The 27723-nt window shown below is 41.9% G+C and overlaps 1 protein-coding gene across 1 annotated transcript; it reads right to left on the bottom strand.

The window, feature by feature from the left end:
- Positions 1–2118: 2118 nt before the first annotated feature.
- MAPRE1 (microtubule associated protein RP/EB family member 1) lies at positions 2119–27208 on the bottom strand. The gene is made up of 7 exons (XM_074347134.1): positions 27057–27208; positions 22509–22632; positions 15023–15168; positions 12712–12919; positions 10027–10148; positions 5484–5636; positions 2119–3862 (listed from the first exon to the last, which is right to left on the bottom strand). Exons 2-7 carry the CDS (start codon positions 22627–22629, stop codon positions 3806–3808), a joined length of 807 nt encoding a protein of 268 aa, XP_074203235.1. The 5' UTR covers positions 22630–22632; positions 27057–27208; the 3' UTR covers positions 2119–3805.
- Positions 27209–27723: the final 515 nt, after the last annotated feature.

Genomic DNA, 27723 nt, shown 5'->3' with positions numbered 1-27723 from the left:
ACAGAATCCCTCTGTGGGCTTTCTTTCAGACAGTTATATTCTCACATGTGAAAACTGAGAAAAAAGCAGCAAGTGTCAGAAACAAACACAAACTCACCTGGTTTTAAAATTTTATAATTGAATGTATGAATTCAAAAGTACGACATACTCCCAATTTTAAATCAACAGCAACAGTACCACCAGACCAGCAAAATGACTGGTGAGGCACAAACACTGACCACGGGCTCAGGCTCAGCTCGGCTCAAAGCAATTACTTCCACTCTGCTGACAGCAGTCACATCTGGGTCACCCACATACTTGCAAGCTAATCTGATTAGGCTGATCAGGCTTAAAGCCTAGGTTTTGTTTGCAGACTATGGTGAACTATACTAAACATCATTAAAAAAAAAGTCCTTATACCAATCTCATAAAACAATCCTTAAAAAACCACCTCCCTAGGGCCATTCTGGTTATTACAAAAAAAAAGGGGGGGGGGCTTCCTTTCCAACACCAAACTATATTCTAGAGAGTAAACCTTGAAGAAAATACCTATATTTAAATCAATGAATCTGAACTACTGAATGAATCTCCAACTAAGAGAAAATGGTGGAAGATGTGTTTAGACTGATTTCACTTGGGGAAAACCAGGATGAAAATCAGAGTCTGAAAATGAAAGAAGCTGGACTCATCAATGCCTCCAAAGCTGAAAAAGAAACATTAAGAGAACCTGTTACTTATTTTACAAAATACTCAAAACCTATCTTAGGAATTGTCCTAAACTCTTCTGACCTATAAACAGAATTTCAGGCTGGATCTGAAGAACCCATGGGGGCTTTCTAACACTGTGGTCACCTTTTCTGTTTATCAGCTCATTCTGATCTCAATAAGCACCCAGTGAGGAGGCACTACAGCCAATAACATGATCATCCCCATTTTGCAGGTCAGAATAAGAAAAGAGATCAGTTAGCTCAAAAGTTACAAAGCTAGGAGGGGCCTACAAGGACTCCAATCTGATGTTCCCCTTGCCAGAATTAGGCTTGAACTTGCAGGCATAAATGTGAGGCTAAAGTACAGGTCTGAGGACATCAAGCCCAGGTCATCTGAGGTTCACAGTAAAATGCAGACTTCTAATCTGACTCAGAATTTCTGGGACTGGACTTTAGAAATATGTTATGTCAGTCAAGAAATACATTATGTCAAAGATTCTGAAGCCCATCAGTTTGAGAACCACCCAGCATGAGTGAATTCTAAATCCAACTCCAGTCAGAGAACGGATCTGTTTACCTATCCTGCATGCCACACAGACCTTGCCAAGCAAACCAAGCAGCTTATTCAAATTAACTGCACCAGTGACCCAACCTGAATAGGTCACATTAAAAGACTTTATGTGCCTCAGCCTAAAGAGACAGGCCAAAGGACTTAGGTCAGAGGTACATGCAGTATCAGCTTCACTCTTTCCAAGGTAAATTCTCAGTTGACATTACCCAACAATATAACTCCAGGGACTCCTGGAGGCAGATTCTTGTAGATTACCAACACATACCATCTCCAATTCCTTCTGAGGTGCATAACATTTCAGGAAGGTATTACACTGTTAACTTCTAAGGAAGTAATATGGATATAACCCGAGCCAAAATTATCAAGTTGGGTTTACAAAGCATCCGTAATTGTGGTGGGTAACTACCTTCTGCACATCTCCTTTTGAATTCATTTTTTATAGCATAGAATTTCAAACGGAAAGAAGAAATGGTGACATTTTTATGTTACGTTATAGATGGATTGTGTTGATTGCCTTTGAAACATACTTTCAGGGAAAAAAAAAGTATTGCCCCATTGTATCCACCAAGCTCTGTCCTGCTGTATTTCTCAGGAGGAAACAGCCTGAAAAGGTTTCATGGAAGCTAGGCCAAGCAATGGACTTCTGAAAGATCTCTCACAGTAATATGAGAGTGTGAAACAGCAGGAGGCTGAGAAATGTACTGTGAAGAATGGAGAAAAAAGAAACAGGCTTAGAAACAAGCACATTTGAAAAACTAGTGAAGGATTTCAAAAGATCAGCCCTAATTTAAGAAGCATGGGTACCTTATCATTTGAACCTAAAGAATATACCCAGGGCAAGACAAATTTCAGAAGACATGATACTCTTGAAATACAGAATTTTATTTAGAAACTGTTTAAAGTAGAAAAAAACCCTGTCAAGAAAGACCAGGTGGAAAATGGGTTCCCAATAAAATGGAATTTTAGGGCAACAAAAGTCTAAAAGGCCACAAAAGAGAAATAGCACCACTGTTATTTGAACAATGGCTAGTTACTTGCATTTTTTGGCATTGTTAATTACTGAATCTAGGTTTTCCTCTGAATTCCACACAGAGCATGCACTACACAACAATTTATCATAAAATACCTGCTTTCTACACACATTTTAGGACAAGCTACCACCAGAAACAAATCAATACAAATACATCAGGGGCTGAACAATCTCAGTAGTGGGTGACACACATTTTGCAGAATTCTGCCAAACAAAGGAACTGAACAGGCTGTGGGCAAAGCAAATGAGGGAGAGTTAAGGAATGAAATATTTTAAATATTAATAATTAATTCAGACATGGTACTGTATTTTCTGCAAAAGAAAATTAACATTTAGTAACACGCTAACGTTTTTATCTCCAAAGAGATTAGTGCACTGGCAAAGTATTCCAATAACAGTGGAGGGCTGTGGACAGCAGGTACCAAAAACACCCAGCCTTGCAGATCCCAAGGTAGCGATGGCCTTCACTGATCACTGTCTTTGCCAGAGGTCCAGATAGACCTTGCAGCATGATCACCTGCCTGCTGAACTTCCACTCTAAGCAGCAAACTTTAAGGAGCCAAAGAGGAGTCCCCAGTGGGCAAGGGGAGCAGAGAAGAGAAACACGTTAAATGTAAACTTAAAAGACAGTAAAACGGGACACAACCCCCATTCAAATCCCAGAGATGTGGGCAAGTCCCCAAAAGTAGTTGTTAGGTTTAAAAACTAGACGCACCTCATTTCCAAAAAAACACAATACATAGAAATTGCAGAGATAATTGGAAAAGTCACCAGAGAAATGCGCAATGAAAATCAAGCTCTTCCACTCAAACTTCTCAGGGCTGAAACACACACTCTATTCATCCAGGCAACAATGCCTCTTGCTTCTTAGCAGAGATGCAATTGGTCAAGGACACTAAATGGCTTTACAGAGTAACTTTTTAAACTTTCCTTTTGGGCCAAGGTCTGGGCCTATGAGGATCAGAGCAGCCCCACAAGGGCTGTGAACTGCAGGTTTCAAAGATTCCAGGTTCTGGCCCTTCCTTCCCAGACACAATGTCAAACACATAATCACCTGTCACGTTACATTTTATATTTTGAAATATGGAAGCATATTTTAAATACTCTTAAGGCATTTATTTATTAAAACGTTCTCTGCCAAGATTTCACATTAGTTTAAAATTCAAATCAGTCTTTACAATTCTCTATTAGAGGTCTCCTCCTCAGTGTATTACATAAAAACACCTTCTCCAGCAATCAGTGTTACCAGCATCCACACAGTGAGCCCATGGTCAGCCTCTTTGTCCCCTAGGTAAACCAACTAGATGTTAATACTGCTCTGCTACAAGGTAAAAGCTCCTAACTCAAACCTATTGGAAAAGGAGTGAAACTTCTGCAAAGTGCACTTTAAGAAGAGGTACTTTTTTGCTTATGAAAAGAAACCAGTGAGTCCTCTAAGAATAATAAAAGGGAGTATTTTACAGTTAAGCACATGATTTGGAGTGAAGAATTCGGATGTTGCTCAGCTGGTCCAGGCTGTTAATACTCTTCCTGTTCCTCCTGTGGGCCCCCCTCATCAGGTATCACGAAGCCTTCCTAAAATGGGAAAATGAGAGGGGAAAGCTGTTACTCAACACTGAAGGAAGGATCGATTTCTACTGTGGGTTCACTTTCCTCATATTTAAAACCTCTCAAAGTCAACGGTTCTTCCTGTCTCTACCACACACTTGGCATTTAATGGCACAAGACCAAGTGACTGCTATTTTATTAGTCAGTGGACTCACATCTCACAGAAGGCATAAACTGAGCACAAATTTACCCTCAAACTTTTGAGGGTGATGGATGTGTATGTACACTGTCTTAATTACGGTGATGATTCCACATACCAAGTTGTACTTAAATATGTGCAGTTCACTCTGTCAAATGAACTTCAATAAAGCTGTTTAAGAAAATTTACCCCCAAAAATACCTGACATCACCATAACAGTACCACACCACCTCCTCTCGATAAACTGCTCACACAGCAGCCTTCCTTTATGTACTTTCCCACTTCGGAACCACGCATGCTATTGCAGGTGTTGTGAGGGTTTTGTTTACCCAAAACCCCCACAGCACCCATAACAGCCCCAAGACTGACCCAACATTAGAGGCATGGGAAAACATGTATGGCTCCCACTTCACCCTCACTCCACCGCATCTGGCGTGTACTAATGGCTATATTACCATAAAAATTCAGACTTTCCCCTTTAACCACCATCTTATTTTTTTTTAACTAAATCTCTATGGCTGAATTTACTTTAGATGACTCCACTAAAACAATACTCAGACTAGAACAAGGACCCCTATATCTTTAGCATCTTTGCTTTCATTATCTGGCACAGAGCAAGCTCGAAATAAGGATTTATTTGAACAAATTATCAAGTTTTCAGTCATCTGTCTTAATCCCCCCAAATTCACTTGATACGTTTAGAGGACAGTGTTAATAACAGCAGTTATTAACATGTTACCTTTCATCTATATCCTGCCACATACTACGAAACACTTAGATGTACACTGTAGTTTGCTCCTACAGACCTTGCTAGGCACGCAGAAGAATTATCAATTACAGCCACTGAACAGTGGACACAGCAAGATACCAAATCCTAAATCTAGGGAAAATCAGTTTTCCCTGTTCAGTTAACACAGCATAATTAGTATCAGCAGATTCAGCTGTGTAATGTACATGGATCCCAAGAAACATGACCACAAAGGGGGAATAGGAACCAGGCACACTCCTGGGTGGGAGGAGTAAAGGTGACAGCTGTGGGCAGCAGACATCAAATAGGGACCATGTGCCTGGTTCTCCAGGGCACGCCTGGGGCTCTGTTCAAAAGGAGGCAGCATCTCTGGCTGAGGGGTCCAAGCTGAAGGGGGCGGAGTGGGGATGGAAGGGCTAAAAGCATTCTGTGGCATTCTTGATCTATTAGTGGCCACAAACTACAGAAGTAGGGCAAGCCAGCCACCTCAGTGTCCTATGCTCAGAGACCTCAAGGCAGAGGCTGAAACTGGGCAGAGGTGCCCTCTGGCTGACTTTGAGGGTCAAAGATGAAGTCTTTTGATGAATGCTATGCTGTAACACAACAAGCATCAGCACTGAGTCTGGCAAAAGCAACCAAATAAAATGTATTTTCTCTTAGATGGCAAAATGGCAAGAAAGTATCCTCAGGTCAATACGTACGTCTGTGGCATAGAGAATGTCCACAATCCTCTGCAATACAGGGTTGTTTTCCCCTTCGTTCTCCTGGCAAATCAATTCAATGTTCCTTAGCTTTCCGAAGTAGAAATCTCTCTCCTTCTCCAGGTCTTCGACGGTAAGTTTCAACACGTTGACCTGCACAAGACATTAGAAAGGGTGAAACATCTGGCATTCACACACCAGTAATATATCACACAAACTTCCAACCCAAAATGAGATGTGATCTTTCACCAAACTCTCTAACATGGACAAAATCCCACTTCACTTTAATGTCAATTTTCCTCAGCTCCAGATAAGGAGCATTGGCTTGTTCATGGCCACCTTGACTATAACAATTCCCAGGAAAGATCAAACTACACCATGAAACATGCATAACTTCTCAAGGACTAAGACAAGATCAAGGAGAGAAACTCATGGGAGCCTGAGACAAATACAGAAGCAGAATCCACCCAGCCCAGCAGGGTGGCCAACAATCATCTACTGAGTCCTTACCAAGGCACTGCTCAATCAAGTCCAGCTCTTTCCAAGTTGAGATCAATAGTAAGAGAGGGTCTGGTCCGAGGCAGCGGGGTAGAAGTGGCGAGTTAGGAGGGGAAGACTAGCTAAGGATGACTATAAGGATGACTAACACTAGCCCAAAGACAGCTAGGACTGAGGGGGACCTGGGCTTGGAAAACTCAATGGTTCTTTCTCTCCCCAATATGTTGGGGTGGGGGTGATCCATGACTCAAAAGAAAAGTATCCTCTGCAGAGAGAGTTCTTGCACCACCATCTACCCCAAGAGAGTCTCAAAAGGGAGAGAAGACGGCAAAGGCAGGGAGCAGATCCCACTACATTCCATTCTAGCCTCTTTGAGCATCTTCTCAGCTCACCACATATGCTGCAGGCTCCCACGGAGGGCCTCTAATTTCCACAAAGGGGCAAGGAAGAAATAAATCTCAGTGCTCGGGCCAGGACTTCATCCAGACAAGAGTAGTAAAAGTCCCGACAACCCTCACGGTCCTTTGTGTATGTTAAGCACAGTGCATCTTCATTCCAGTATATTCAAATCTCTGACATGCGAATTCAATTTAATTTTCACTAAATGCAAATTATATGGCATATGGTGTAGCACAAAATCCTCACAGGCCTTATAGGCTGGGGCCACACGGAAAGGTGAGGGAATAGGAACCAGGCACACTCCTGAAAGGTGAGCCAGGAAATCACAGGTGCAGCCACTAAGAACAATTTGGATAGCAGGGAATTCTGAGAGCCAGAAGGCACCACCGAAATCTAGTCCACCTGAACTTCTAGTTGCAGAAACTGAAGCAAACAGCTTAGCCGGCTTCCCCACAGCCGACAAAGAAGCGAGACCCAACCAAAGCCCCATCCAGGGTGGAAGGAAGCGCCCCTTCATAACCTGCAGTCAAGAAGCATCCAGAGATGAGAAGCAGGTGACTAGAGCCACCAGGACCATTTTGTCAAAGACTTAACTTCAATGTTCATCATCAAAGGCCTGAACAGACCAAACCAGAATCAAGGTTCCAGATACCTTTCACTTTTCCTTTCGCAGTCACAGAAATCACTTTTAAAAATAACTGAAAGTTTCAATAAAGTACTATCATTACCTAGTACCGAGCAAAACGAAACCATCCATCTGCCCCCATTCTCCCCACCCCTGCTCTTACTGCTGCTTGTCACCTCTCCTTAAACTATCAGTTACTCTCAAAGTGGAGTACGAAGGGGATAAAAGGGCAAGAGGTGACTAACCCCGCCAAGCGGAAACTGCCTTGGATCTTCAACTCCAAGATCCAAGGGCCAAGGAAGAGGCCTTCTAATCACATGAAAAGGAAAGAAGGAAAAGGAAGTCAAAAGCCTTACTGAGGCACGCTACCTTGGAATCCACCTGTACACGCATGTTCCACTAGTGCCTCCCTCACAAACTCACTGAAACCTTCTCTGGCCTACCAGTCGTCAAGGGCACCAGAACCCAGCCCTCCAGGCCCCACCAAGGCCAAAGCAGCAGTTCTCCCTGACACCACTCAGTAACTGTGACTCCAAAAAAACAATAACCATACACTAAGTCACCAGCTTTCACCTGGTACTCCTCTATTTATAAGGTTACTAAAAATCTATAGCTAGCAATCAATGTCACTCTTAGAGCCATGCCTTACAGTGAAGTAATAGCTATAACCTGAGAAGCCCAAGGAAAACACTTCAAACTTCCACTGGCCAATATGGTAGCTATGAACTACACAAGGCTTCCTGAGCCCTTGAAATGTGGCCAGTGCAATTGAGACAGCCTATAAACATTAAATACACATTGGATTTCAAAGATTTAGTACAGTGGTCAAATGTAAAACATCTGACAATTATTTGTACTGATCACATGTCAGAACACTAGTATTTTAGATATATTGAATAATGTGTTATTAGAATTAGTTTAATCTGTTTCTTTTTACTTTTTCCAATGTGGCTACTAGAAAATTTTAATTTATACATGTGCCTCACATTCTGGTTTGCATTCTATTTCTGTTGAACAGCACTACTTAAGACTAAAATCAACCAGAAGTAAATTTCTCCAGGACAACTTAAGAATGTGGAATCACTGCAGTTCTCCTAATGCTATGACCACCACAACATAACTTGTGTAGAATACACTGCTCTTCTCTTAGCCTACCAAGCCCACGTGGCTCTATTTTCCACATCGGTTGTGTCCTCCAGACCTCCACAACTTCATCAAGGGCCATCACTTCAAATACTTTCAGGGTTAGAAAGATCATGTAAATGACCATGGGATTCAGGAACAGGGTGTGCGCAGGACTTCGGCAACCTGGAGAGAACCTAAAATCCTTCATATTAAAAAATAATAATAATAAAAATAAAAACTCTTTGCAAGCCAAACAAATTAATTCCAAGGCAGGGCTGGACAAGCTAGCTGTGACCTGGGTCCAAACCCCAGGTCAGGCTATTTAACCTCTCTGAGCCGCACTGTCCTTCTCTGTAACACTTCACAGGGCTGCCGCAAAAGCAAAGTGCTTAGGAGAGCAATGGCGTGCACACTCTAAAAATGTTTTGTTTTTGCTATTAACATCTGTTCATTTCACCAAAAAAATCTGATTCCTGTGAACTTTTAAAACTCATGTTAGAAACCATGTCAGTCTATCAAGACCACAGACAAGAACCATAGTAACCACAACTGTCTTTCACCCACTGCCATTTACCCCATTTATCCCACACTTTAAGGCACCTGACACAACATCAGCTCATGATCAAAGTATGAGCCCCACTGCACACGCAGCAGTGCACTCAGAGAGGTTAACTGCCTTGCCCCAAGTAGAAGTGGGAGCACCAGAACCATCCCCAAATCCACACAACCCGAAGGTGGCATTCCCTCACAGAGGACCCAGCTGAGCAGCGGGTCCCACAGAAGCCGCTGCATCATCTCCCGGAGAGCATAAGGCCAACCCTGTGCTGGTCACCATGTCTGGCCATGAACAACTCTTCCCCGTTTTTCCCTGAGACTGCTTTGTGTTGTTACCCATGCCTGGAACCAACAGTCACAGAAGTCTCCTTACTCTCCAGGACTTCTGTACTTATGGTGCCAGTGCCTAGAGGGTGCACGAGGCAACCAAACCATGGGGGTGGTGACCCAGTCATCTCCATACTCCAGAGGCACCTATGACCATGGGGCACACACAAATCAAAGAATGAAAAAAACCAAATGTGATCTTTGGGCAGGCTTTTATGTCCTGATTTCCTAGGATTATGGTCTGGGTCACAAGAGGTTCTGGATTAAAGTGAGGCCATTTCCCCTGGGCTTTAGGACTTGGCTTTTAGGAAAGTAAAAAGCTTCAATCCCAAACTCACAGGAATCACAGAGCATTCTTGATTTTAAAACTGGAATTAATCAACAAAATCATCCAAAAGCAATGGAACAAATGAAACAACTATAAGAATTAGTGAGAAAATGTCTAAAAGTTTTAAAATTTGTTCTGATTCACAGAGACTCTACCAAGTACCTTCAGGATATTTAACTAATCCCAAGGAAGACATTTCAAATCACTGACCTATTAAGCACAAAAGCAACAAGTTTTCATACCACTTCCATTCTCAACTTAATTCTCTAGTGAGCCCAGACTTCAGCAGAGACAGACTGCGGAATCTTTTTCAAATTATTATTTAGAAAGTTATCTCTCCTTTATCTTTTGCCAGAGCCAAAATTCAATAGACATTCTCCAAATCCCACAGAACCCTGACAGCGTTCCAGAGACTTTTAACAGGGTTCTATTGTATGGACGGGTTTCCAAACAGACACTGGTTTCTGTCACACTAACAGATTTCAGAAATGCCTGATACCGTCCCCCACCTCCACGCTCACAGTCCCCACACAGCACCCGAAGTGCTCACACACGTCATGAGGACTGCTTTTCTACACAGACAAGGCAGGTCTTTCAACAAGAACACGGACAAGCCTCCCCTGGTCAGGGCAGCAAGAGCCCTTTCCCCCCTAATGCCTCCTGTCTTGAACACAGGAAGTGCCTACCTGCTGCATCAATTCGGCTGCTTCGTCATCCCCATTCCCCACACCGGGGTTCTTCCGCACCACACCCGGGCCAGCCTTAGGGGTTGCAGTAGTTCTGTGTGTTGCAATGGGCCTCTGGGGAGCTAAGAGGAGCAGACGTAGTTTTTTAAGAGGAAAAATTTCATGACAAAAAAGAACCCACCAGACAACAAGAGGAAGCTGTGATCAACTGCCCTCCACAGCTATGTGAGGGGACCCAACGTAGAGAGCCCAGCATGCAAAACAGCACCCTCGTGTTTGCCCAAAGTGGTTTTTCATCCTGGTAGCACAGATAAGTACCAATTTTAGTCACGATCTTTCGTGCTGGGACTAAGTCCTTCTGTGTGGTCTTTTTTCCACTGGGGTGAACAGGACTATCATCTGAAAGAGGCAAAGTCATTCGGGCACATTTGGATGATCTTCCTTAATGCAGCTCCAACCAAATTCACAAACAGGGCAGCTTTACGCAGCAAAGGAAAACTTCACGCCAGGAGCTCACAGTCCCAGCTGTTGCAGGGTGCCCACGATTCCCCATCTGGAAAGTAAGGTGCCTCCGAACTCAGAACCTCGGGCTCCTTGGATTGGGAAGAGGCGGGGGTAGAGACTGCTCTGACCACTACTGACTTCAAAACCCGTATCTTGCTTAACTTTCAGAGGGTGTTTAGAAGGGTTAGGAGAGAAAAGCAGCACAGTGACAAGGATTTATAGGCTTCTCTCAGTAAGAATGGGCAAAAGAAAAGACAAGGAAAAAGAGGTAAAGGGGTCAACCTATCTACAAGTTAAAATAAGAATAATCAAGAACAATCTATCTTAAGGTAAATTTCATGGTTTTATTCATTCATTCAGCAATTATTTTGTAAAGCTTGTATGTTATGCCAGGCTTAGAAATATTTGATCGTCCTGTCACCCCAAACTGCCCAATAACCATAATGCCTTTCACCCATAGTAACAGGCATTTTCCCTAGAGGATCTCTAGTATATGTTTACCCTGAGGACTAAATGCATAATGCAAGTCTCCACATGCCTGTCGGCAGCACCTGAAATTTGCACAGGATTATCTACACACTTCCCCATTCTAACAAGCTAAAGAATAAAAATACTCAATATATGAAGAAATCTGAACCCTCATATACTCTGCTGATGGGCATGTAAAATGGTTCAGCCACTCTGAACAAGAGTCAGGTAGTTTGGCAGAAGGTTAAACACAGAATTACCACATGACCCAAGAATTCTGCTCCAAGAGTACCTACTCTTTTTTTTTTCCCAAGAGTACCTACTCTTGAATCCAAGAGAAATGAGAACATATGCCCACAGAAAGAAACTTGTATACAAATAGTCACAGCAGCATTGCTCAGAAGAGCTAAAAAATGGAAACAACCCAAATGATCATCAGCTGATGAATAAATCATGCTACAGTCATACAATGGAATATTATTTAGCCATACAAAGGAATAAAGTACTGACATATGCTACAACATGGATCAACCTTGAAAATACTACACTAAATTAAAGAAGCCAGACACAAAACATTACATATTCTAGAATCCCATTTATATAACATATTCAGAATAGGTAACTCCATAGACAGAGAGTGGATCAGCAGCTGCGTAGGGCTAGTGACGAAGGAGGAGAGTCAGGGGAAAATAGGAAGTGACAGTTATCAGGAACATATGACGTTTCTTTTTTAGGGTAGTGAAAATGTTCTAAAATTGATTATGGTGATAGCTGAACACACTGAGAATATACTAAAAACCATTCAGTTGTGTACTTTAAATGGGTGAATTGTATGGTAAGTGAATCATAGCATAATAAAGTCATTAAAATTAAAAAGTACTCAATGTCCCTCTCTACCTACCAGGTAGATTAGTCTCTCTCAGGGTACTATGTGGCTCTAACTAATGTTCTTGAAACCTTCTGGAAAGAAGAAATTAGCAACTAACGAACACCTACCCTGTTCCGAAGTATACATATGTTCTGTAAGTACAGTACTGCAAACACACCTTGGGAAACCTACCAGGCCAAGACCTTTTAGAGAAGGTCTGTAGCAACACCCTCCCCTTGCCTCCCAGATTCTGCTGGTATCACAGCAAGCCAACACCACTAAGCAGCTGAAGTTCGAGGGAGGGCAGGGAAGCGGTAAGCACAGGAAGCTGACCTGCAGACGGAACAATGATGCAGAGAGCCAAGAGCAATCCTCAAGAGACCTAGAAAGTTCTGCGGTTCCTGGGAGTTCAGGTCTGGTTGTAACTTCCTATCCTAGGGCTCTGTGAAACGCCCTTGTGTTCAAACTAAAGATCTCTTTAATATGAGCTAACCCAAGGGATTTCTATTCCATACAGAGTGTTGGCAAAATCATGTACAATAACTCATTCAAGTCTTAAGAACAACCCTCTGGGGCAAGTATTGAAATTCCCATTTTACAGAGGAAACAGTGGAGAAGAGGTGAAATGGATTACACAGGGCTCCAGAGATCTAAGAACAAACACAGGGCCCTGATGCCATAATCCATGCTCCCGCCACATGACTGGGTTTATGCTCTTTAAGCTCCCTAAGCCTATAGCTACCCCAAAAATTCTGGTTGAATATTGAATGTATGAATCAATGAATGAATATCTGGAGTATTATTACTTGGAAATGGTGTTTGTGTGTGTGTGTGGTTTTTTTTACCTGCACTGCTAGAGCTGAGAGGTTTCTTCGGTTTGTTCAGAGCTGGAGCAACAAGGGAGGGGGCCACCACAGTTTCTTGACCTTGTCTGGCAGCTACAGGGTCATAATCTTTTCCATCATAGTTTGCATCAAAAAACTTCTTGAACCACTGAACGAATTCAAAATTGTCCTGAAACTTTCCTTTTACTAATTTGTCCACAGGAATTATCTGCAGAGAAACATCAAGATTGTTGAGCCCAAAGCAAGAGGTTTTTGGCAAGTATCAAACATATCCAATCATCAAATCAGTTCAAAGCTCTGCCAAAAGGAGAAAAAAAAATTTTTTTTAGAGGCAAGACTAAGTGCTCAGTAAGCCCCCAGAAGTTTGTAGAGCAAGTTTCATTCAGTTTCCTCCACAGAGAACTTACACCTGCCAAACACCCTCCAAATCCATCAGAAGAAATCAGAAATGCAAAAAAGCAAGTATCATATATAAGTCACATATCCAAACACATCCTTAGACATGTCATTCCACTGTAAAGAGTAAATCTCCCGTGTAAGTTGCATGGCCACAGTGCCTGTCAGAGTATGAAATCCATAGCACAAACTAACCACAGGTGTCTATGAGATGTGTTTTAAAATAAAATTATCTTAAAGTAGGTCAAGGTACAGAATCAGTCCTGGGATAGACTTCCACAAAATGGTATGTTTTTCAAGTAATTCCAATCCTATTAAAACATACTTTAAAAGACCCTCTACGTTTTTTTTTTATTATAGAAGAATACTGTGCTATCAGGTATTACTTCAAATGGTTGGACTGCAGTCCAACTCAACTATCTTCTAATTCTCAAAGGATTCCAGTTGCAATGATACTTTTATTTAAAAAAAAAAGAATATACATAATAATCTGAACTGTATCACCTTTCTGAGCAAATAAATTTTTAAAAACTTCTTTGTATGACACCAAAACATTTACAAATAAAATGTTACATCTGGAACTCATTTCAAAATAATCCATGAGAACAGGGGGTGGGGTAGAGGTATAAATGAAATAAAACTGGCCTTGAGTTGATAATCGCTGAGGTACATGGGGGATCATTGCACCTTTCCCTCTATTTTTATATACTTCAGAAATTTTCCTTATACAAAAAAAATAAATGCCATGAAAGAAAAAATTATTCTATATAATAAACTACACCTAGTTAAAATTATGCCTGGTAACCAAATGATATTCTTACAGTACAAATGCCTATTTTATATACTGCACACAGACAAAACTAAAATAAAAAGACTGACTTCACGGTACGTAGAAACCAGATACAGCATACAGTAGCTAACTAGGGGGTGATTACAAGCTTTACTTAAAAAAGTTTACCCCCCCAAAATGGCTTTTTAAAGGATAAGCCCTAAAAAAAAAAAAAGAAAAAAAAAAGGATAGGCCCTTCTAATGGGGGTGGGGAATAACTGCATAATTCTGCAATAATCTATTATCTCCTAAATCAGGGATATTTGTCCTAATGAAACCTGGTGGACTGTGTCTTTGATACCTTCAAATAAGCTTGGGGGCAAGTGGGAAATTCCTAGCACCCACCAGCAATCTTCTTTGTATCTTGCTATAAAAATCAAGTATTTCTAGAATCTTGTCTGTTAGAACTACTTATTCTACCATATGGTATGCTTTACAGAAGTAAATCCAGAGATTAAAGGAGTCAGATGTCAGATTAATAGACTAAACAGTAATTAAAAAAAAAATTTACAGGTAGATTTACAGGTTAATTCTTCACAAAGTTACCAACTTCAAAATGAAGAAGGAAGACAGCAAGGGGGTAGGAGAGCAGAGGGAAACTTTGCTCCCAGTAAATTCTGTTAACTGGAGAAAAGATAACTATATAAATTGAGAAAAGAAGAAAATGTCCAAAGTAATGGGCCAGCATCTGTATCCTCAGTAATTATCACTAGTTTTTTTTTTATTGGCATATAAATTAGTATTTCACATATTGTTCTTAAAATAATTTTCACAAGAGTTTCATAGAATTTTGCTTATTAACACTTAAAAATAATATTTATGAGATACATTAAAAACAATATTGATCAAAGACTAAATTATTCCATGTAGTTAGGGTGACCATCCATCCAGGTAAGCCTTTCTTAATTCCTTAGTTTTTTTGTGGAGGGGTAGTTAGATTTATTTGTTTTTAGAGGAGGTACTGGGGATTGAACCCAGGATATCAAGCATGCTAAGCATACTCTATACCACTTGAGCTATGCCCTCCCTCCCAGTAATTATCACTAGTTAAGAAACAACCTAAATGAAAGAATAAAATTTACTTACTTTGTCAACACCCATCCTCTTAAAACCTGCTTGTAGTATTTTGAAGTTCTGGATGTATTCGTGTTCTAGCTTAGCTTGGAATTTCACTTTCTTCAAGGCAATAGAGCCGGGGAACAGCATGTCCATAAACTGACAATAGGCAGCCCCTGAAGGAACAACAACAAAAGAAGAAAATACACACTAGGTCACTAAATGCAGTAGCTACTAACAAAGCAGGGTGAAAATTTACTCAAACTCATTTAATCCATATACAATTTTAAAAGCTGTAAAGTGGAAACACAAAACCCAAACGCTTCATTATCACATGACTTCAGTCAATTTTTTTTTTCCCAAAGTCAATTTTTTAACTAACAAGACTATGGTTTTACCTGGTAAGTTCTACAACACACTTGCAACCTGGAATGCTATGACGAGAAAAAGGAATGTTTCTATGAAATTTTAAAACTTTTCTTTATAAGAAACCAGCATGACAATAAAACAACTACAAAGAAAAATGAATGCTGGCAGGAGGAGGGATTTCCCCACTATTTCAAAGATCCTTCCTCTGACCTAGGTTAAAAAAATGTTTTTTTCTATGATATCTGTTTCCCATCTCTAAATAAACTTAACCTATCATTTTATAAACAAAGTTGAATAGAAGACATTTTTGTGTCTTAAATTTTTTTCATTTTAAAGGTCATTATAAGAAATTACTGCATATATTTCATTCCATTTGTTCCCCAATTTCACTCCTTCCTCCACGTGTCCATTTTTATCCATCGCCACCCCCAAAAAGTGTTTTCTTGGCACTTAAAATTTCCAGGCATGTTATTTCTCTAATGCCCACCAAACTGCACTCTCCTAATACAGGGCAGGATTCATGTGCACTTACTGCCCTTTCAGGAAAGGAGGCAAGAAACCCAGCAACTAAGCAATAGGTGTTCTGCAGAACAAGGCTGCCATAATATGCATATTCAACTTATTTTTACATCAGGCCAAACTGGCTCCCTACCAGTTCCAGCATTAGAAAAAAGTGCCATTATCATTATTTTTACAAAGATGCAAAGAAAGCAGAAGCACTTCAATGACCAGAGTGACATTCTTACTAGAAAGGCGCATCAGAAAGTGAAAGCCTGATTCTTCAGTGTCTGATTTATTTACTCAACCAATAAAAATATACTGTGGGAATTCTATATACCAGGCACCAAATTAGCAATATTTATGTTTTTTAAATGGAGAACTAATAGCTCCCTAAATTCCAGAGGTCTCTTTAACAAACTAATAGTGTGACGAGTGATGACTATTATATTTTAAAAGAGATTTAAAAGTCATAATTTACCAATTGCACTGTACAGATTTAGCTTTGGATCCTGATACACACAACTCAACTTAAAAGACACACACACAGAAGAGAACCTATTAAGCATCTATATCCACAGCACTGCTTTACACATGGAAGGTATTTTTTCTGGAACAGCAAAACAATGTGCATTTATTAAATGCACAGTATTCTCAAGCCTTTCATGGGACTTTCCATTCAAAACCATTTAAAAGCAGCAGTCATCTAACTCAGAAAATATCTGCTTGAAAAACTTTCAGTTTTTATTTTACAGCTAGAAGATCCCTTAGAGCTATTATAAATTTAAAACCTGAGGACCAAAAACTGTGGCCCAAGACCACAGAGGCCAGACAGCAAGCTTAGAACCAGACCCCAAGTATCCTGACTCCCTGTCCACTGCTCTTTTCTGTATCATTACACACCATCTTGAACAGCCTACAGTGGAATAAAGAAGCATTTCCCAGATTGGGGGAAAAAAGATATGCCATGCTGATACACTCTAACTGACTGAAAAGAGTGTGTGTGTGTGTGTGTGTGTGTGTGTGTGTGTGTGTGTGTGTGTGTGTGTGTGTGTGTGTGTGTGTGTGTGTGTGTGTGTGTGTGTGTGTGTGTGTGTGTGTGTGTGTAAACACTGAGACCTCAACTAAAAACAGACAAATTAACTGGACAATTCACACACGAAAATGTAAACATCTAATAAACACATGGGGATCCAGCCTAAGGAAAATTTTTAAAAATAGGGCAAAGATTTACACATGAAACCTCTATCATAACTTTATTCAAAGGAGTAAAAAATGGAAACAACTTACATGTCCAACAGTAGGAGCAATCGATTACATAAATTCACACACCATCACCTGAGAGAATATTATGCAAGCATTCAACATATGTGTATTTTTTTACTTTCTGGGGAAAAGACCAAGATTTATTATTAAAAGAAAAAAATCCACAAAAACATATCTATAAAATGTCTTTGTATATGTAAAAATACCCATCTTAATATATATACATAGAAAAGATTCATATTAAACCATATGAAGTTATTGTTTTATATATCAAATATGACTGAATAGTGGCCATTTCTTTTTAAAATATTAATTATGTGCTACAATGAATATTACTTTTATAATCAGATAACAAAAAAAAGGTAAATGCTTAAAAGAAAAAAGTCTGTCAGCTGCTTTTTCACAAAAGGGCTCAAAAGTTCCTGACCTATAAATGTCCTAAGTGGGTACAGAACAGGTTAAAAAGGGCCTTCCTTCCAGTCTCTGCCTTAGTAACAAAGGCTGGCAATGTAAGCAGGGCTAGAAGAGGACCCCTCGTAGATGGCCGCTGTCCCAGTGGCCTGTGGCAGGTGTATTGGCCATGCCCTTTGTGGCTGGAAGCTGCAGACAGACTCAGGGCAGTACCAGCTGCGTCAAGGCATCAACTAGCAAGTCTCCACGGACTGCCTCAGCCCATCCCTACCGGGACCGGTGCGAGCACACAGAAGGGCACCACGCAGCCCCTGTCGTATCTAGAGTGCACTGGCTCTCAACCCTTTCGGGTCAAGGGTCCCTTGGAGAATTAGTTGAAAGCTGAATCAACATTCTACACAGAATAGATGCCCTCCTATCAGAAAACTCCAGATTAAGAACTCTCAAAGTTTTAACACACAGGAAACATACTGACTATTAAATGTTAGAGTGTTCAGGCATCAGAGTAGGTGAGGTGTGAGTCATTTTAAAGAATGAATAAAATTTGGAAACAGAAAGCTGTGAGGTGTCATTAACGCAGACATTAAAAGTCAGCCTCCAGATATTTTAACATGCAAACATTAATCCAATTTTAATGTTAAAAGCAGAAAACAAAACTGTACAACACATGTGTGCTTGTATTTGTTACTTACTGCAACAGTCTGCAATAGCAATAGACTAGAAACAAACTAAATGCCCATCAATAGGGGACTCATCCAAGGAAATCATGGTACTACACAGCCATAAAAGAAAGCAGAGTGGCACCTGCTATAAAAATATGGCACACTCTCCAGAATATACACACTAGCACTTGTGTAAAAGGGGGGAAGAGAAGACACACACACAAAATATGGACAGATGGATATTTCTGCTTGTACACACAGAATCTCTCTGGAGGCCACCCAGCTGATAACACTGGTTACTTCTGGGTGGGGGAACTGGGTGGCTAGCAGATGGGTTTACTTTTCACTGTTTATCTCTTTGTTTCTTTTAAATTTTAAACCACTTTGAGACCTTAAGTTAGTCAAAAAATAGTGTGACTATAGTATGTCAATTATGTTTTGAACTTATGGAAAATACAAAGTACAGCTAAGATGAGTAACCTTGGACAAGCTGTTTAACCTTTCTATCTCAGTTTATAAAAGGGGATGACAGTCCTTACCTTCCAGATTATACATAAATAAGTAACATATAAGTAAAGCATTTTGGAGAGTGCCTGGTCTATGATAAGAGCTCAAAAAATAAAACCAGAATTGGGGGGGGGGAATACAGCTAAAAGAGATAACAATAACTATCACTAACTTGTGACAACACAGAAGATTATGATTTTCTTCTTAATATATTTCTATAACAAAGACATAACTACTTATAATCAGAAGGAAATAAGTTTCTTGTCTTTTGTTTTGCTTTAATTAATGCAAAGAAAAATCAAGGAGGTGCTTGAAGAGTTAGGCAAAAAAATTTAAGCGATACTTCAGCAGAGGAGCTACTCAAAAAAAAAAAAAAAAAAAGGTTTTTTCTAAAGGCTGCAGACTATCTTGGTAAAATGAGAGTAGTGGGTGTGAGGGCCCTGGAGGGAACCTAGGGCCCGGTTAGGAGGCCACTGTGGCAGCAACCTGCAAACTAAGGAGCTAGATCCTGCAGAAGATCCTGCAGAAGACATAGAACTTTGTGAATAGCCTCAAAAGATGCTTCTCAGGCCTGTGACACTGGAAGAATGGTGGAATCACGGCCCAAAATACAGTGTCTGGAAAAGGGAGCCAACATGAGGAGAAAAACAAAGTCAGAGGTGTCACACTCTCAGAGTGGCTCTGGGAGCAAAACTGACAAATTGTTTTATTCACGCTCGAGGGCTGGCGGGGCCGCACAATAAGCAGAGGGAAAAGGAAATCTAGCATTGGCCTGCGAGCATCTGAACACCTCTCCTTTCTGTACAGCATAGGAACTATGAAGGAGACCAGGCTGGAGGGGAGAAGACAAGAAGTCAAGGGGGACCCAGGAACATTCAGTGAGGGCCACTCCACACGTTCAGAGCACCGTGCTAGGCCCATGGAAAAGTGCAGAGGGACCAGAAAGCAACCAGCATCCCCCCTTTGACACAAGCAATCCCTCATCAGAACCACTCTCTTTCTTTCCAAAATACTTGATGACTAACTCTTTCAGAACGAGAGACTAGAGAATGTAATGAAATCTTGAAACAACCAGCCAACTCTATCACTGAAAGCTACCCTCACCTTATCTCACTACAAGAGCCAAGCAAAGGCTCATTTCACTGTTAGGGGCAGCGAGCCCACAATGCTGACAAACAGCCATTTCACAGGCAGCCAGCACATTAATAGTGTAGCACCTCAGAGTTTTGCCCTCTCAAGGGAAAAAACCTATTCACCCCTTTCAGAGCTTGTGTTTAGTAGAGAATTCGGTCTGCGTGACCCTCTGCTCATCAGAGGGAAGATCAAGACGGAACAGGCACTAGTGTTAAAGGCTACTGGGATTCTCCTTGGGCCTCAGTCAACTGAAGGATCTGCGGAGTCTCACTCTGACTCCAATCCCCTGGCAGCAGATCTTCTGCAGGGACAATGTCTGTAGCTCATCCAGTGTGGTCTCATACTGGAAGCCAAGACCCCATTTTCTAAACACCAATGTGAAACACAGTGCAACATTCTGCGTATTCTGAGAAAAGTCCTACACAGCACATACGAGAACTAGCAATGAATGAACGTTTGTTTACAAATCAAAATGTTCTGCACTTGCCACTTTTTACTGGGGAAAAGTACTTTATCTAGGACAACAAAAATGCAGGTAGCAAGCAAAGTTAAAAATCTTCACAAATTTTTAATGAGACAGTATCATTATAATTCATTATATGTAATTTACATCTGTTTAGCTCTTCAAATGATTCTTTTAAAAAGATATAGTATGTATATAGCAAAAAGTGTGTGGGCCATGCAATGAAGCCTCTTCGTGCCCAGTCCTGACTATCAATGACAGGCTCTGCCCCAATGAGATAAATCTGGAGCCAGATCAGCACATGTACACCTTATTTACACATGAAAAGAGATCTCATTTCCGAATTAACTAAGTAAAATACACTTTGGAGTATATTTATAGAAAGAGGTAAATTTTAGGGAGAAATTGCTGGTGAGAAAGCTGGCTCCAATGAAAACTAAGGTGACCTCATCCCCACATTAGTCATTAATCATGCGGCAAACATTGCTTTAAAAACCTTGAACAAATGCGGACGTGGTGATGAAACTGAGGAAATTAACAAAAAGCAGGGGGAAAGCAGCAGAGATTTAAGGCTAATAACCAGTGCCTACGACTAACAAAGTAACTGATGTTTAATAAGTATGACTCTTGGGCACCACTGTCTCACTGTACAACTCCACATCAGGCCTCTCTCTGACTATCTATAAAACTGAGATTCAATCTCACAGCGGAAATAAGAAGTCAAGCAAATGAAACTAAGACCAAGACTAAGCCCCAGCTATAAAATAAGGAAGTACAAAAGCTGAATTTAAAAAAATTTTCATATAAATGAAAGCAATAATTTAAGTCAATCCAAATGGCACTAGTTGGTAAAAGAAAAGTTTAGAGAGCAAGCTACAGGGATTGAAGAACGTGAGCTCTTGATTGAACAATACTTCGAGCCTCAAATCTGTTCTTGATCATATAACTCTGTACTTGCTACTCAGTTTCTCTAAGCCTGTCTCCTCATTGTAAAATGAGGTTAATAAATATCCCTACCATGCAGAGGTATAGTGATAATAAAATGAAGAAATACTTGAAAAGTATTTACATACGCTTGGCACACAAGTTCAATTAAATGACTGTTGTTCTAATTACTAGGAGAAGCTGAAGGTTCTAATTCTCTATCCAAAAAACAAGAATTTAAGTAGCACCAGGATATACAGGTCACCCTTCTTCTGGTATATTCTTGACCTCACCTCCTGTCTACGGCAAATCCAGTTTGGATAACTCTACATGTTACATTCTTTTTATGTCAGGACAGTCAGGGGCAGTCAGCAGACCTCACAAAAGGTTGAGACAGGAACTCTTTGGAGGAAGTAGAAATTGACAACACTTTTTTGAAAAATAATTACCTAGAGCCTAAAGTTTATACCCTTTGATCTAGTAATTCCATCCCTAGGAATCACTGGGAAATAGAGATAAAATTTATGGTAAAGGATACCACACCTAGCCATTATTCACAATGGAAAAGTTAGAAATAACCTAGATGTCCAAAAACTGGCAAGATATTAAATAACTCCACCATATCCACAGAAAGAAATAGTATACAGCCATTACACAGAAGTATTTCCAAGATAGTGGAGGACACTAGAGAATATCCACAATATAACGTAAAGTGAAAAAAGCTGGAATATATACAAATATATCTGTGCACAGAAAAGTGAAAGAAAATATCCAAATAGTGGCTTTCTCTGAATAATGAAACTAGTGGCATTTTTTATTTTCTTCTCTAGTTTTCTAAAAGTTATACAATTAGTATAATTGTTTTAAATCATTACCTCTGCCAGATTCTTATTAAGTAGTAGTTCACTAAAATTGTGGGTGAAATGGTACAACTTGCCTAACTTTGGTCCTGTGCTACTTGGGAGTAAGAAAAGCCACTGATAAACTAATACAGAACTAGAACAATTACAATTATTCTCTCAAATAAAGCATTTCAAATTTGGATGAGCAAGAGGGCAGACAGAGAAGCTGGAGCTAAGCTGCAGGCCTCAGAATGCAGCCTCTACAGCCAGACAGTGGACAGGCGGTCTTTTCAGAAGTGGAACCAGGGCAGGGCTGAAAGAAATGGGGCAGCTCTAACATCAAACCCAAACCTGTCTGTGGCTTTTGCAGATACAGGCCTGTGCATCCATGAAGGACCTGCAGTCTCTCCTGGAAAAGGGGTCTACTGGATTTCTCTTACCTGAGCACAACTGTTCGATCTTTGTCAGATTCAACTGCAAAGACTCATTGATCCAGGCCAGCATGTCATGTCGACTTAGGTTATCGCTGGTGACCGACGTTGAGTACACGTTCACTGCCATCTTCTACAGCATGTGAAGAAATGAGAAAGGCTCACATTATTAGGTAGCAAGAAAGAACCAATGTCTCCTGAAGCCACTCATAACAGATCTATGGGAGCCTCACCTTCCTCCCCAACAGGCCAAATCAGAGACACTCAGATTCCAACCATGAGCTTGGATTTCCATGCATAAACATGACCTGAAATGAACTGCCCAACACCAGCCAGCCTTAAATTCAGGCCCCATCTTAATGTGATTGGTATAAAATTTTAAGCTACAAGAGACACTAAGTAAAGGGATGATAAAGTGCTTTATGAAGGGAGGCTGATGCACAAGAATATTCTCGGCTTAGAAAATGTCAATCGAAGTTTATCTATTAACATATCAAAATGTTTACATCAGTTTTCTTCAGATGGTGGGCTTTTATTAATTTCTCTTTACAGTTTCCACTATAAAGGTTCCAAATTTTCTTTAAAGATTATGTCTATTTTTATAATCAAAAAGAAAATAAGCTTTTCAACAACCTAAGTACCACAAAGGTGGTGGCAAATGACCTCACAATGAAGAGCCCTTGGTAACCAATTCTCTGTTGAGCCTCCTGAAGACAGGAGAGCAGCTGCGGGCCTACTAAGCACCAGAAGCTTCCCAGACATTTATCACTTAACCCAACAATTCATTGTGAGGCTCACTACATTCTCCTCATTTTACAGATGAGGAAAGAGAGGCTCAACACAAAAGCCTTGAGAACCAGTGCCAAGTCCACCCAACCCCACCATCCACATTCTTTTCTCTCCCCTAGAAAAGGCTGCCCCTCACCTTTCTGCCAGGCTTCCAAATTCCAAACAATACACAGAAACATAATAAGCTAAAATATTTATGAAGCACTGCTCTAGGGAGCAGGAAACAAGTAAGGAGAGACAAGCTGTCTGTCGGCAGGGAGCGCACTATCTAGTAGTGCAACTTCAACACTGACCAAATACATAAATGTCATTTCATATCGGCCATTCAGGCAATGGGGGTGGAGGGAAATGTGGTCAGGAAAAGCCTCTCCAAGTTAACATTTGAGCTTAAGAATCAGAAGGAAGCAGCCACGCGGAGATCTGGAAGAAGGGTGGCTACAGCCCAGTGAGCAGGAGGGAGAGCAGCAAAAGAAGTGAGAAAAGAAGCAAAGAAGCCAGATCACATTACAACCCTGCAGGCCATGGCAAGAAGTTCAGACCTTCTTTAACTGTAAATCCCCACTGTTGTGGGGATTTAAGTGGGGCAGAATCACACTCTCACCGAAGTTTGAAAAAGATCACCCTGACTGCTGGCAGAGAACAGACAGTGGGAAGGGAAGACTCAGGCAATATGAGATAAGGGCAGGTTTATCCAGAGCTAAATGAAATCCCTGGGCAATTACCATGAAGATACATGACTATAAAACACTAAATTTCAGTAAATCTTGACACGTAATTTTCCTCACTTCTTGTAACATCAGTATTACCAATGGGGGAAAAAACTCAGAGCTAAAGTGGTACCACCATGGGACCCCATGCTCTCTTACTTCTCTCCTCCAGTGACTAGCTAGTCCTCCCACCTATCTCCTGCAAGCCTCTGCCTCCCGAGTCACATGGCTGCAGAAAGTGAGGGCTGCTAAAGACAGATATCTACCCATTCAATCCCTTTTTATGAACACAGATGACTGAGGTCTGGAGAGATAAATGACTTATCAGGTCTGTGCCCTCCAGCCCCACATTCACCGTCCCCCCACAGCACTTGGCATAGTGCCTTACACACTGCGGGCTCAATAAATGCTACTTGTTTTCAGATTGGCAGGACAGTGTCAAATATAAACTTTTTTCAGAAAGCAAAGTATCAACACTCTTACATTAAACTCAGATGATAAAACCATGTTATACAAGGAGCCAACACAATTTAGCTCCTGACTCCTCTGGGAAATTAATCCCTATGTTCCTACAGTACTTCATTCAAACCTCTGCAATTGTCATTATCTCTTCATTTCTGAATCATTCCCAGATGAGACCTGGACAGGCAGGCAATTTGCTCTATGCAAAGAGCTGAGAATTTTAAGCTTGGGTTTCGCATTAAACAAGCAAGGTCCAGGGAAGGGAGGGACCCTGTCCCACTCATTCTCCCAACTCCATTGTCAAAAACAGTGCGGAGACCTGCCGCCACCATCTCTCACCCCATTCTCTGCAACAGCCATCAAATTAGTCTCTGTCTCAATCTGTTTTCACAGCAGCAGGGAGAATATTCTGAATCACAAATCAGATCAAGTGTCTCCCCTGTTCAAAATCCCTGAATGAAAGAATAAATGAATTGCACACTGGGTGCAAAATGCTATTATCAGGTACCAAGGAGAGACACATCCAAATAAAAACCACAGACCCAGACTGAGCACTTGTAATCTATTTTGGCAACATTCATACATACATCGGGTATTGTGTGTGTCCTGCTGCCATAAAATGTAAGCAGCTGGTTAAGCCACGTGTGTCTCCTGACCACACCCCAGCTCAGAAAACGTTAGTGGCCTTTCATCATCATATAATTTAAAACTCTTTCATTAGCAGTACATTAATACCTGGTCCCATGTGCTCTGCAAACTCTGCAACCACTAAATACATGGGGTTAGGCACCCTGTGGATGTGCAATAAACATCCACTGACTCAACCACTTAATTAGCTCTTCCATACAGTCAAAACAGAGCCCAGTTCTCAGAGCCTCAGCTACAGCTAGCGACAGCTCACTCCTCCTCCACGAGGATTCCACTGCTTGGCCTCAGTGGAAGACCCCAGAACCACCACGCAAACCTCACACCCCCACCCCCACCAAAGGTTCCTTGATCCAGGTTTAAATAGCCTTGAAAAAGCTTCCCCTAGCTTCTCCAGGTATCTCTCTTCCCTCTGCAGTTCTTCTAGCAAGCTCCCAAACCCATTCTGATTCACTGCTGGCTGATGAGCAACTATTTACGTCCAAGGCACCACATTGAGCCCTATGGAAAGAGCAGGAGGAAAGTGCCACCAGAAAAAGAAAAAACAAAAGGCAATGTGACCCTAGATACTTCACCTTCCTGGATCACAAACAACTCACCTGTAAAAGGTGAACAATATCTTCTGCACAAGGCAGTGGTGAGACTCTAAGTGAAAACACTTCAGTGAAAAGCACAGCATGTCCTAAGCATCCCTATGTGCCAGAAACCTCTACACACTGTGACACACCACGACAAAGGGCACATTAGATGAAATACGTTCTCTAGACTGAAACTCAGGGAGGCAGCGTAATGCAGAAGTTAAGAGCCTGGTCTCAAGAGTCAGACATGGGTTCAGCCACTTGCTGGACAGCATAAAGCAAATTACCTCCCAGAGTCTCAGTCCCCTAATTAGCTAAATGAAGATAGTATCTCCTAGAGACAATGTGATATTAAATAACACAATGCCACATCAAGCACTTAACACAATGCCTGGCACATAGCAAGTGCCTAATTACCTGCTACTATCGTTACTACTCTCAGAGATACCCCATTAGAGGTGGCTGGCAGGCCTGGTGTACCTTTCTTCAATGGTCTTCAGGATCCTCATGTCCAAAAATGGGATAGAGGCCAAACTCTGCCCTGCAGCTGCCCAGGCCAACTGTGAAGCTGGTACTGAAAAAGCATTGTTCCTGTCACCCGGTTATATTGTCTTCCTAGTAACCATATGAAATTATCTCTTCCACGTATTTTCTTATTTCCTGTCTCTCCACCATAACGCAGACTCCTGGAGAGTAAGCCTTTGCCTGCCTGCTCCCAGATGTACAGCCTGCGCTTAGCACAGTGCCCAGCACCTAGTGGGCCCTACACAAACACCTGATGAAGGAAGGACTCCATTGAGTTGGCGTGCTTTTTGCTATGCATCGCGACAAGAGCTTTCTGTATGTAGTACTATCTTTGTCCTCCGTTTTACACATAAGGAAATTGAGGCCCAGAGAAGTTAAAGCACCTGCCCAAGGCCGCACAGCAGGGACTCCAGGTTTGAACCCGAAACCCTAACTCTTTTAACCATCAGGCGACACCGGCCTCTTACAGTGGGGGTCCTCAGGGCTCCCAGCAGGACCCCCCTTAACCACACACATGCCCTCTACCCGGCCCGGCCACCCAAGAACCTCCTGCCACCAATATCTGGGTTCCACAACTCGGCCGCGGCCCATAAGCCCCCACGCCGCCGAGGGGCAGCCCCCACTTCCGGCCAGAGGCCCCGCCCCCACGGCAGAGCGGAGCGCGCGCCCCCAGCCCAGCCCGCGCGCGCCGGGTCACGGCACCGCCCTTCCCCCACCCGGCCGAACCGCACGGCCGTGAGGAGCGGCCCGGCCACCGCCCGCAGTGCCTGCACGGCCCGCCGGCGCCTGCCCAGCCCGAGGCCCGCCCGGCCGCCCCCTGGCCGCCGCCCCGTGCCCGCTGGCCGGCTCACCAGCTCTCGGCTGGACGGCGTCCGCTGCCCCTAACCGGCTCCGGTTCCGTCTTCGTCTCGTTCAAACCGCCCGACCCCGCCCGCCGCCCGCGCGATGACCTCACACGCACCCCACCCGGCTACGCGCCGACGTAGAGGCTCGTCATTGCCCGCCGGCTCCTTTTATAGAGAGGGACTAAGCCGCGAGCTGGGGGCGGAGCCCGATACTTGATCGACGGCTGAGGTGCCCAAGGGGCGGGGCGCCGGCTGCCGGGGCTGTGCGGCACGTGGCCTGCCTCAGCCAATGAGATCCCTCCTTGGGCCAGTGTGACTCCGCCTAGAAGGCGGGATCCAGTTACAAATTCTCCACCTTAGTAGCCAAAAAAATTGGTTTTACAATGACTTTATATAAAAATGGGAAATTGGATTTAAAAAAAATTGATAGGAGCTTTGAAATAGGACCCACCTCAGAGACACATTCTGTAACTATCTATAATGACCCTGTAATCTCATCATATTTTTTTCTGAGTACCGGTATGGTCATCTTACTTGTTTATGCTTTTATTGTCTGCCTTTACATAAATTTCACAGAAACAAGGATCTTCTCAATTCTTTTGCCGCTGTTTCCCAGAGCCTGATACATAGGTTCTCCATAGAGACTTATGGAAAGGATGAATTATACCCACTT

Source organism: Camelus bactrianus, chromosome 19 (genome assembly GCF_048773025.1).
Source record: "Camelus bactrianus isolate YW-2024 breed Bactrian camel chromosome 19, ASM4877302v1, whole genome shotgun sequence".
NCBI classification, from domain to species: domain Eukaryota; kingdom Metazoa; phylum Chordata; class Mammalia; order Artiodactyla; family Camelidae; genus Camelus; species Camelus bactrianus.
This window is presented reverse-complemented; position numbering and strand designations above follow the sequence as displayed.

Excerpts from the sequence above, each read along its gene's own strand:
- MAPRE1 (XM_074347134.1), bottom strand. The coding sequence starts at position 22,629 with ATGGCAGTGAACGTGTACTCAACGTCGGTCACCAGCGATAACCTAAGT. Across the intron at positions 12,920-15,022 it reads AGAGGATGGGTGTTGACAAA|ATAATTCCTGTGGACAAATT; the intron begins GTAAGTAAATTT and ends GTTTCTCTGCAG. Across the intron at positions 5,637-10,026 it reads CAGCCGAATTGATGCAGCAG|GTCAACGTGTTGAAACTTAC; the intron begins GTAGGCACTTCC and ends TGTCTTGTGCAG.